This window comes from Schistocerca serialis, chromosome 9, assembly GCF_023864345.2.
Source record: "Schistocerca serialis cubense isolate TAMUIC-IGC-003099 chromosome 9, iqSchSeri2.2, whole genome shotgun sequence".
NCBI classification, from domain to species: domain Eukaryota; kingdom Metazoa; phylum Arthropoda; class Insecta; order Orthoptera; family Acrididae; genus Schistocerca; species Schistocerca serialis.
Window position 1 is genome coordinate 504,126,905 of NC_064646.1, and position 12,563 is coordinate 504,139,467.

General features: G+C 44.1%; 1 protein-coding gene across 1 annotated transcript in view; it reads right to left on the reverse strand.

Moving 5' to 3' along the window:
- Nucleotides 1-1,174: 1,174 nt before the first annotated feature.
- Nucleotides 1,175-12,563, reverse strand: part of LOC126419744 (speckle-type POZ protein-like) — a 50,829-nt gene continuing 39,440 nt past the window's right edge. The window contains exon 2 of the mRNA XM_050086921.1: nucleotides 1,175-1,752. Within this exon, the coding sequence (XP_049942878.1) occupies nucleotides 1,175-1,741 (567 nt within the window). The 5' untranslated portion in view covers nucleotides 1,742-1,752. The remainder of the gene's footprint in view (nucleotides 1,753-12,563) is intronic.

Below are 12,563 nucleotides of genomic sequence, written 5' to 3' on the forward strand. Positions count from 1 at the left end.
GAATACACATAACCTTGAAAATCGCTTCTGTGATGGAGGTGTGTTCCAGACAGACAGTTCTAATTTAATTTGTTTTGACGGAACACAGGCCCTTCTAGAATGTCCACGAGACCTGGCAGTGAACAAAGGCACGGTGAACTGCTGGGCGAGGTGTGTGTCATCATTGTAACAATGCCACGTAAACCCGTCTGATCTCCCACGTGCTGGTTGGCCGCACACAACTGTGACTTGTACAATGTTGGAACGTACGGACACTCTCATTAGAGCTGACTGACGGATCACAATCAAACAACTCGCTGCACAGCTGGACATCAGTGTGGTAGTGATGACACACTCGTCCACCAGTTGGGATACTTAAGGTGTGTACCTGCTGGGTTCCTCGCAGCCAAACGGAGGATCGTGAAGAATAACGACGGGCGATCTGTGTGGAGTTGCTTGCATGTTACAAAGCTGATCGTGACAGTTTTTTTTTTTTTTTTTTTTTTTTTTGTCGAACATCGTCAGAGGCGATGAAATATGGGTTAATCACCACGTGCCAGAAATGGGTATTCTGGGACTTTGAAGGGGATATTCTGTTTGATGTCCCCCCTCATGCTGCAAGGATCAACTCTGAAACGCATTGTTCAAGCCGCAGGAAATTGAAGAAGCGACTTCAGTATATTCGACGCCAGAAAATTGTATACGAACCTCTCTTTCTCCGTGATAATATAAGGTCTCACATAAGTCTGCGTACCCGAAAGGAGCTCACAAAATTTGATTGATCATTCTCATCGACACTATGATCCGCTCACACCTCCGACTTCCAACTGTTAGATCTAATCAAGCATGCACTGGGCAGGAAGCAGTACGTCGGAGTTTGCATTCAAAAGAGGGGGGGAATAATATTGTGTACTGGAATCTTGAACAGAACCACCGTGCTTTTGGAAAGAAAAAAAAGTGTTGCACTACTTACTGAACCCCCCTCGTAGCTGATTATATAGACAGTTCAATTTAGAAATTGGTCGAACGTGTTATGAGAAGACAATGAAAGCATTGTGAGATATAAGAGAATTGCCTGCAGTAATGCTGTACTTCAGAGATAAGACGCATCTAAGGTGCGCGTGACAAAAATTGTAGGCTCGAAAATACACCATATAAGAAACTGGGATACAGTGGCGAGTGGTTCGCCTCGGGCTCACCCAGTTTCCGCTGGTGACTCGCTGAGCAGCCTGGTCACTTCGATGACGTGTTCTAGGTGGTTCCTCATCGCCTCTGCCCAGCCCCGGGTTGACAAGACCTGGCGGTTGGCGTTTATGAAGGCGACGGCAGCCGCGGTCAGCTGGGGGCAGGAGTGCCTCACCGCTACGACAGCTGCGGCCGCCGCGTTCTCGACGTCCAGCTGAGCGGCCATCTGCCGCTCGCAGGCAGCCTTCAGTGCCGTCAGGCCGTACTTATCCGCCGCCGCCAGCAGCTGCGGGGCCGTGCTGGACAGCTGCGGCGTCTGGAGGGTGTACATGTAGGCCAGCAGCTGCCTCATCACCGGAGCCTCCACGTCGGCGATGCTGACCCGGCCGCAGGCGGCCTCCAGCATGTCGTGCTGGAACATGGCCGCGAAGACGGGGCTCCTGGCGGCCAGGACGGCCGCGTGCGCCGCCAGCCGCGTCTGCCCCGCCTCCAGCGTCACGAAGGCGGCGTCGCCGGCGTCCAGCAGGGCGCCTAGGTCCGTGGCCGCGGGCTCCTGCCTCTCGTTAACCGCCGTCATCGAGGCTGCTTCTGGAACACGGCGTCACTCAGCAGTGCAAGTGTAGGCCTGTACGAAGCAACAGCTATTAAAAAATAACGCAGTCTATCACAATGTATTTTTAACACCTTGATATCCTACCCGTGTAAAACCCCTTCAAATAAATCTTCCATAAAATTTCCAAAATATTCCATATTGTTGCAGTAGTTTTTCCACATGACTTCAGACTCAGTGGATTCCTCACTTCCGTAATATCTGTATACCGAACAGTGTCGCTTGATAATGAAGTCTTACTGCAACTGCACTAAACCACTGTCCCTCCTGACCTCTCTCGTTACTTAGAAAAAAACGACATTTCGTTTCTGTAATCTGTATTACTTCGCTCTTAAGTAGTTCTGCTAGTTGCCATGTAGGTTCACACAGTGTGTTGGTAGCCCTGCACAAGGCCGCACGTACGGAGACAGAGTTCTCGTGAAAGATAAGTAATTTAGGTTGTAATTAATTGTAGTTGAACGCTTTTAACTAATTAAATACGTTCTTTAGTGTACGCTTCAAGCTCACCATTAAAAGTTTTTCTCTTATTTGCGTAGTGTTCTAGTAATCTCGAAAAGTTCGTTTGTTTACTTACTGCTGCTTAGGCGCAATTTTTCGAGTGCGCATATTTAGCGTTATACCGCAACTGGAAGTGCATTTGCTGTAGTATAACTGATTAAATATGTTCATTAGGGTGCTTTTCAAGCTCACCATTAAAAGTTTGTCTTTTATTTGCGTATTGTTCCAGTAATCGCAAAAAGATCGTTTTGTTTATATTTCGCGACTTTGCCTTACTTTCCGAGTGTGCATACTTAGCGTTATACCGCAATCTAAAGTGCATTTGGTATAGATTAACTAATTAAATTCATTCATTAGTGTGCTCTTCAAGCTTGCCATTAAAGGTTTTTCTTTTATTTACGTATTCTTCCACTTATCGGAAAAAGTTCGTTTTGTTTACATTCGGCTCTCTAGGCCTAATTTTTGATCGTGCATATTTAGCATTATACCACAGATTTAATTGCATTTGGTAATAGTTTACTTACATATTAGTTTCCAAAACATACTTACTGACCTTTTGCATCTGTATTTAATACACTCCTGGAAATGGAAAAAAGAACACATTGACACCGGTGTGTCAGACCCACCATACTTGCTCCGGACACTGCGAGAGGGCTGTACAAGCAATGATCACACGCACGGCACAGCGGACACACTAGGAACCGCGGTGTTGGCCGTCGAATGGCGCTAGCTGCGCAGCATTTGTGCACCGCCGCCGTCAGCGTCAGCCAGTTTGCCGTGGCATACGGAGCTCCATCGCAGTCTTTAACACTGGTAGCATGCCGCGACAGCGTGGACGAGATCCGTATGTGCAGTTGACGGACTTTGAGCGAGGGCGTATAGTGGGCATGCGGGAGGCCGGGTGGACGTACCGCCGAATTGCTCAACACGTGGGGCGTGAGGTCTCCACAGTACATCGATGTTGTCGCCAGTGGTCGGCGGAAGGTGCACGTGCCCGTCGACCTGGGACCGGACCGCAGCGACGCACGGATGCACGCCAAGACCGTAGGATCCTACGCAGTGCCGTAGGGGACCGCACCGCCACTTCCCAGCAAATTAGGGACACTGTTGCTCCTGGGGCATCGGCGAGGACCATTCGCAACCGTCTCCATGAAGCTGGGCTACGGTCCCGCACACCGTTAGGCCGTCTTCCGCTCACGCCCCAACATCGTGCAGCCCGCCTCCAGTGGTGTCGCGACAGGCGTGAATGGAGGGACGAATGGAGACGTGTCGTCTTCAGCAATGAGAGTCGCTTCTGCCTTGGTGCCAATGATGGTCGTATGCGTGTTTGGCGCCGTGCAGGTGAGCGCCACAATCAGGACTGCATACGACCGAGGCACACAGGGCCAACACCCGGCATCATGGTGTGGGGAGCGATCTCCTACACTGGCCGTACACCACTGGTGATCGTCGAGGGGACACTGAATAGTGCACGGTACATCCAAACCGTCATCGAACCCATCGTTCTACCATTCCTAGACCGGCAAGGGAACTTGCTGTTCCAACAGGACAATGCACGTCCGCATGTATCCCGTGCCACCCAACGTGCTCTAGAAGGTGTAAGTCAACTACCCTGGCCAGCAAGATCTCCGGATCTGTCCCCCATTGAGCATGTTTGGGACTGGATGAAGCGTCGTCTCACGCGGTCTGCACGTCCAGCACGAACGCTGGTCCAACTGAGGCGCCAGGTGGAAATGGCATGGCAAGCCGTTCTACAGGACTACATCCAGCATCTCTACGATCGTCTCCATGGGAGAATAGCAGCCTGCATTGCTGCGAAAGGTGGATATGCACTGTACTAGTGCCGACATCGTGCATGCTCTGTTGCCTGTGTCTATGTGCCTGTGGTTCTGTCAGTGTGATCATGTGATGTATCTGACCCCAGGAATGTGTCAATAAAGTTTCCCCTTCCTGGGACAATGAATTCACGGTGTTCTTATTTCAGTTTCCAGGAGTGTATATTATCGTTGTCACTTAGTAAATCTCTTAACTAATTTCCAAACTACCATGGATACTAAGTGTATGAGCTGCAGTAGGAAAGTTAGTTCAGGGTTTTGTGCAGCTGTTGTAACAGGTGGTTACATTCGGAAAATTGTAGCGGCGTGGGAATTGAGGAAGAAAACGAGACTCTTCCATTCTTTTGCAGGATTTGCTCAAGAGATAGGATTATAGCTGAACGGGAGGAGAAAATTAGAGTCCTTGAGGCTGATTTGGACAGAGCGAGGGAGGAACTGAAGAGGTTAAAGGGGGAGGAGGGTAAACAGTGGTGGGAAGTGGTAGCTGGGAACGGGGGCCACAGAAAGAGGACCGTCTGACAGTTTCCCAGTTGGCACAACCGATAGATTTGCCTTCCTACCACTGTTTAGTAAGGAAGAGGCTCCAGTAGAATTAGATGTAGTTAAGATGCAACAGAATCTCACTAGGAAACCTACTGTTTCAAAAAAAGTAGAAAGTGAGAGGAAAGTTCTGCTGCTAGGTAGCAGCCTTGGAAGAGTTGTGGGCCAGATTTTGTAGGAAAAATTAGGTGACAGGTACCAGGTCACCAACTTTTTCATGCCAAGTGCAAGTCGTAGCCAGGTGGTAGAGGATATAGGTTCCTTGTGCAAGGGATTCACAAAGCAGGATCATGTGATGATAGTGCATGGAGTGGGAAGCAGTATTGATAGGGATCAAGGCTACAGTATTGTGTGACCTGGTGAAAATAGCCTCGGCAATGATCCATACCAATGTTGGGCTGGTGCGTGCTTTCGTGCGGCATGATCAGTCCCAATTGAACCGCTCTGTCAGGAGGGTAAATATGGAGTTGGATCAGTTGTGTAGGGCAGCCACTCTGTCAGACATTGGATTGGTTCCTGTCGACGCTGTTGGTAGGGGGGATTTCACAAGGCATGGCCTACATCTCAATAGGAAAGGGAAGGGTAAACTGGCAGGGTTGTTAGCGAAATCCATAAGAGGGTACACTAGTACTCATAGATGTACCCCATTTTTAGACTAATATCAGTGTCCATATTTAATCAAAATATTGGTGGATTAAAGAAAAAAGTATATTCTCACAAAAGTAAAGTGTAAGATAATGTTACTATTTTTCACCAAAATATTCCGGGATTGAAGAATAAAGTTGATGATCTCCTGGTTTGTTTAGATGACATTGAATCAGATAATGTAATAGATATACTATGCCTGTCTGAGCATCACATTGTGTCTCATATGGAAAAGGTAAATATCAGTGGTTATACACTAGTTGCACGTATGAGTAGAGATAATAAGGTGAGAGGAGGAGTTGCCATATGTGTCAAAAGTTATCACTGTGTTGAAAGCTTAGATACAAAAAAGTTTTGTCTAGAGAAACATATAGAAGCATGTGCCTGTCAACTTCAACTGAAGGAGGGCTCTTTTATAATTGTAACAGTATATAGGTCCCCTTCAGGAAACTTTCATTTATTCCTGGAAAACTTGAATGCCTTGTTGTGCTATCTGTCAGATACGGGAAAGCATATTATTATTTGTGGGACTTCAATGTTAATTCACTGAAAGAGTGTAATAGGAAGAATGACCTGGAAGTCTTGCTCGGTTCTTTCAATTTGACATCTGTCATTAATTTTCCTACTCAGGTAGTAGAGGACAGCAGCACAGTGATAGATAACACTTTCATAGACCAAGATAGGTTTAAAAACATAAATTCTTTCTAAAAAATGGTTCAAATGGCTCTGAGCACTATGGGACTTAACATCTATGGTCATCAGTCCCCTAGAACTTAGAACTACTTAAACCTAACTAACCTAAGGACAGCACACAACACCCAGCCATCACGAGGCAGAGAAAATCCCTGACCCCGCCGGGAATCGAACCCAGGAATCCGGGCGTGGGAAGCGAGAGTGCTACCGCACGACCACGAGATGCGGGCAAAGGCTTTCTGATCATGTTGCTCAGCTAGTTACAGTATATCACGTAGCTCCATTCAGTAATTCTAAACTACCCTCCAAAGTTCTGCGTTCAATTAATGACTCAACAATTAGAAATTTCAGAGAAAATCTTCAGCAATTAGACTGGGATGGTGTACAAGGAACCTGATGGTAATTTAAATATAACTTATTTCATGATACACTTGTAAGAGAATTTGAAAACTGGTTCCCCAAGAAAGTAGTTAAATCTAATTATAAGAAACCATGCAAAAAACCTTGGCTTACTAAAGGAATAAAAATATCTTGTAGCCACAAAAGGGAACTGTGTCTAACAACAACAAAGAGTAATGACCCTGAAACAGCCAAATATTATAAAACCTACTGTGCCACATTAAGAAAGATTATTAAAAAGTCCAGAAGCATGTGCACCATGTCTGAGATTATTACCTCTGATAACAAAATCAAAACAATTTGGAATATTATTTCAAGGGAGACAGGGCAACCAAGAGTACAGGATGACGGCATCACCATCAAAGCGAATGGAAGCTTGATAAAAAAACAAGCCAGAAGTCGAAAACATTTTGAATAATCATTTTTTAAATGTTGTTGATAAAATAGGATCTAAATGTTCATTAGAAGCAGCAAGGCAGTTAATGGAAGAGGCCTTACCCACACCATTTGATACAATTGAAATTCCACCCACCTCTCCTTCTGAAATTAGGAAGATAATAAGCTCTCTCAAGAATAAAAGCTGACATGGAATTGATGGAATTTCCAGCAGGATAATAAAAACTTGTTCCCAAGAAATAAGTGGGATTCTTTGCCACATATGTAATAACTGTCTGAAGCCGGGTATTCTCCCAGATAGACTGAAGTATGCCATTGTTAAACCACTGCACAAAAAAGGGGATACGTCTGATGTCAACAACTACCACCCAATCTCTCTTCTGACTAACTTATCTAAAATTCTTGAAAAGGTAATGTATTGTAGAGTAGCTTCACACCTTTGTAAAAATACAGTTTTAACAAAATATCAGTTTAGTTTCCAGAAGGGTTTTTGAAAAGAAAATGCTATATATACTTTCACTAATGAAATATTAAATGCTCTGAGTAACCGGAAGTCAACCGTTGGGATTTTTTGTGATCTATCAAAGGCTTTTGATTGTGTAAATCATGGAATACTTTTAGATAAGCTCAAGTACTGTGGTATGAATGGGACAGTGCTCCAATGGTTTAAATCATACCTAACTGGATGAGTGCAGATAATTAAAATAAACAGTTCACATAATATACAAAAAACATGATTTCTGAAAATGGGGAACAATCAAGAATGGGGTGCCGCAAGGTTCGGTCTTGGTTCCTCTGCTTAATATATATTAATGACTTGCCATTCTATATTCACGAAGATGCAAAGCTGGTGCTTTTTGCCGATGGTACAAGTATAGCTATCACACGCAACAGACAAGAATTAACTTGTGAAATTGTAAACGATGTTTTTCAGAAAATCATTAAGCGGCTCTCTGCAAATGGCCTGTCATTACTTTGACAAAACACGGTGTATACAGTTCCACACAGTAAATGGAGTGACAACATTAATAAATATAGACTTCGATCAGAAATCGGTAGCTAAGGTAGAATATTCAAAATTTATAGGGGTATGTATTGATGAGGGGTTGAACTGGAACAAACACACTGAGGATCTGATGAAACGTTTGAGTTCAGCTACTTATGCTATTAGGGTCATTGCAAATTTTGGCGATATACATCTGAATAAATTAGCTTACCACGCCTATTTTCATTCTCTGCTTTCGTATGGCACCATATTCTGGGGTAACTCATCATTGAGTAAAAGAGTGTTCATTGCACAAAAGCGCGTAATCAGAATAATTGCTGGAGCTCATCCAAGATCATCCTGCAGACACTAGGCTACAACACTAGGAGAAAGAGTGAGGAGAAAGGATGATCTTCACTACTCAAGGTTAACTCTAACTTTGGCTCAGAAGGGGGTAAATTATGCTGCCACAAAAGTCTTTGGTCACTTACCTAATAGCATCAAAAGTCTGACAGAGAGCCATATAGCATTTAAAAGGAAATTAAAAGAATTTCTTAATGGCAGCTCCTTCTACTCATTAGATGAATTTTTGGATATAGTAAGTGGGTAATTTCGCAACCCTCACCAAAAAAAAAAAAATTAAAAATATTGGGTATCATCTAATTTTTTGTGTAATGTAATATCTTGTATAGACACCTTTTATTAACCTGACACGTTGCACATCATTACGAAGTATCGTATTCATGATCTATGGAACAAGTACTAATCTAAGCTAATCGAATCTAACCAATTTCTACCAAAGTCTGAGGTGCCTTGCTAAAAAGCTGCTTTACCGCAGTAGCTGCACTCAGACTGCAATGTCTTTCCAAGGTAAGAGAGGTGTTGAGCTTGTCATTAAGGTATCTCCCAAATGACTAAGATTTAATTTTGTTTTGTACCCTCGGCCCCTACATAAAACAAGTAATGTCACCAATTTGGATATCTCATAATCAGCATTCCTTCATATATACCGCAAAATTCCTTCTAAAACGAAAAGGATCTGAGTCACTTCATCCAGGTCTAAGACTCATCAGCAGTATCCAGTTACTGTGGTACAGAACTTTCAAAAATGTCAACAAATATTTGTATACGGATTTCTTAACATTACACACCACTGACATTATTTTCTAAATGTTTTCATACCTTCTGTAACAAGATGGGGTTTTTACACTACCGGAAAATAGATAGTACACCTGGAAAGATGGGGTGGAGGAATAGTACTTATACTGATAATGCTTTCAACGTCGTCCGTCGACAGATAGCGTAGTGGTACAGCTACCAGAGCGCCATCCGTGTCTACCATTTAATAGGGAATGCTTACAGCCAGAAAGCTCAGTATGGTGCTAACACGTGAAGGAAACAGACGACTACGCAATGGAGATGCACTAGTGCCCGCACAGCCTACTCAGCGAATTCGAAAGTGGTCCAATTGTGGCCGCCCGAGTGGCGGAATTGTCCTTTCCGAAAATTTCCACAGAAGTTGGACGTGTTGCGCCACTAGTAGACACGCCCTCCAGGCACATCGTGTCGCCAGGACAGGAGTGGCAGGTCGTACAGCAACGGCGGAGCAGAAAAGAGGGCTTGTGGGCACTGACGTGTCAAGACGAACCGCTGCTACCCCGTCATTAGCAGTGGGGCTACAGGCTGGTGAACCTCCAGCCCGTCTTCCAACCACGCCACAGTATCGACGTGCACTGCTCCACTGGTGCCGTCAGAGGATCACTTGGGAGATGGAACGGCGCGCCGTGGTCTTCAGCGATGAAAGCAGATTCCGCATACATGCAAGTGACGGTCGTTTGCAAGTGCGACGGAGACTTGGTGAGTGCTGTCTCATACAGTGCATTCTTCCAAAACACAGCGGCTCCACCGAAGACCTTATGGTCTGGGGTGCGATAAGCTACGAGTCTCGTTCACCTTTGGTGTTTCAGGAGGGGGCGCTAACGAGCACTCTATACGCGCAGAATGTTGTTAGAACCATTGTCCTGTACTTGCCACAAGAAAATGGAGTATGGCTCCAACAGGATAATGCTCGCCCACACGCGACCCGTAAATCGTAACGTGCTCTGCAAGGCGTGAACAATCTTCCCTGGCCACCACGATCGCCGGCCTTGTCTCCAGTCGAGCACATGTGGGATACAATGGTACGAGAAGTGACTCGAGCGACTCGTCAGCCAACAACTCTTACAGAACTGAGTGAACAGGTGGATCCGCCGTGGCGTAACGTATCCCGAGACACTATTCGCCATCTATACGTCCGACTGGTGTCAGAGTCAGTGCCTGATTGCCGCCTCTACAGGCTACACAATGTAATAATATGGGTGTTTCAGCATGGGTCCATACCTGGCACCTGTAAATGTAACCATTTCATGCGCTCCATATGCAACAATAAATCCTGAGTGAACTGGAAGCTTCTACAACTGTGTTCGAATTTTTGTTCGCAGTGTACAAAATGGTACAGTAAAGGAGCGATTGGATGTAACAATGTGTGGATGACAACTGAAAATAATAATGCATCTCTAATCGTAGAAGACTTCGATTTTTAATCCAATACTGTACAGATTTTCAGCTGATTCTGTCACATAAATATTTCACACAAACGTATGTACCTCCACATCTACATCTGTATGTGTACTCCAGAAGCCACATTACGGTTTATGGCAGAGGGTACTTCGTTATCCGCTGTCACTTTCATCTCTTTCTGTTGACGTCGTCAATGGAATGCGGTAAGAATGTTTCCTAGTGAGTCTCCCTGTGTTACCAAATGTTTCCAATTGTCTTTTCCCGAGACATTCATAGGGAGAAGCAAAATGTTTGCTGACTCTTCTAGGAACGTACGCTCCTGCAGCTTTAACCCAGAAGGTGAACGGAATTCTCTCCTGAAACGTGTGCCAATGAAGTTGACTCAGCATCTCCTTGACCGGTCTCAGATGGTAATATTCAAATATTTGTCGAACGAGTATTTTGTAAGATACCTTCTTTGTCAGTGGACTATATTTTCTGAGGATTCTTCCAATAAATCTCAGTTTGTCATTTGATTTACCTGCGATTAGTTTTATGTGGTCGTTTCACTTCAAATCGCTACGTACGCATACGTCTATATACGTTACGGATGAGATTGAGTCTACTATATGATCAGTAATTGTGTAATCATATGATAAAGGGCTTTTACCTGTTTGTGAGCAAGTACTTAGATGCAGATACCTCACTGTAGCGAAGTACTTTAAATCACTTAACAAAGATGTCTTCCGATCCCTATTGTGAATTAGTCAGGCACCTTTCAGAGTTTGTTGACATAATAGCTCCGTACTTAACAATCATGTACAATCTCTCGGGACCAAAAAACTGGAAAGCTACACAGGTCACACCAACACTCAAGAAAGAAAATAGGACTAATCCGACCAATTACAGACCGATATCACTGACGTCGACTTGCAGTAGGGTTTGGAACATATACTATGTTCGAACATTATGAATTACCTCTAGGAAAATGATCTGTTGATACACAGTCAGCACGAATTCAGAAAATATCATTTTTGTGTAGCACAACTAGCTCTTGATTTCACGATGTAATGAGTGCTATCGGTAGCGGATCTCAGATTGATTACAGGTTGCTAGACTTCCAAAAGGTTTTTATACCGCTTCTCACAAGCAGCTTACGTGGAAAATAAAAAAAAGTAAAATAAAATTGCGTGCCTGCGGAATATCATCTCAGTTTTACAGTTGGATTCGTGATTTCCTGTCAGAGAAGTCACAGTTCACGTCATCGCAGGTTCGAATCCTGCCTCGGGCATGGATGTGTGTGATGTCCTTAGGTTAGTTAGGTTTAAGTAGTTCTAAGTTCTAGGGGACTGATGACCACAGACGTTAAGTGCCATAGTGCTCAGAGCCATTTTAACCATTTAGTTCACGTCAACTGACAGAAAGTCATCGAGTAAAGTAGAAGTGATATCTGGCGTTCCCCAGATAGCATTAAGGAGACAATCTGAGCAGCTCACATAGAGTTTTTACAGATGATGTTTTCATTTACCATGTAGTGAAGTCATCAGATGATCAAAACCGATTGCAAAATAGTTTACACAAGGTATCTGTATGGTGTGAAAAGTGTCAATTGACTATGAATAATGAAAACTGTGAGGTTATCTACACGAGTAGTGAAAGGAATCAGTTAAATATCGGTTACACGAAAAGTTACACAAATCTAAAAGTTGTCAATGCAACTAAGTACTTGGGAATTACAATTACGAGTATCTTAAACTGGAACAGTCACATAGATAATGTTGAAGGGAAGACAAACCAAAGACTAGTTTTATTGGCATAACACTCGCAACATGCAACAGGTCTACTAACGATACTACAATTCACCTATCCGCTCTCTGCTATAGTATTGCTGCGTAATATGGAAGCCTTACCAGGTAGCACTGACAGAGGACATCGAAAAAGCTCGAACAAGGGCAGAATAAGGGAGACACAGTAGTGCTCCGAATACGATAGGTGAGCTGAGGTGGCAATCATTAAAACAAAGGAGTTTTGCGTTGCGGAGAGATCTTTTCACGAAATTTCAATCTCCAACTTTCTCCTCAGTGTGTAAGGATATTTTGTTGACACACACTTAGTTAGGGAGAAACGATCATTGTAGTAAAATAAGAGAAAGACTTAACTGTTCGTTTTCCCTCGCATTGTTAAAGAGTGGAACTGTAGAGAAAGTGTGAAAGTGGCTGCACGTCTTTCTGCGTTTCGCTACAATTTTCTCCCATTGGGA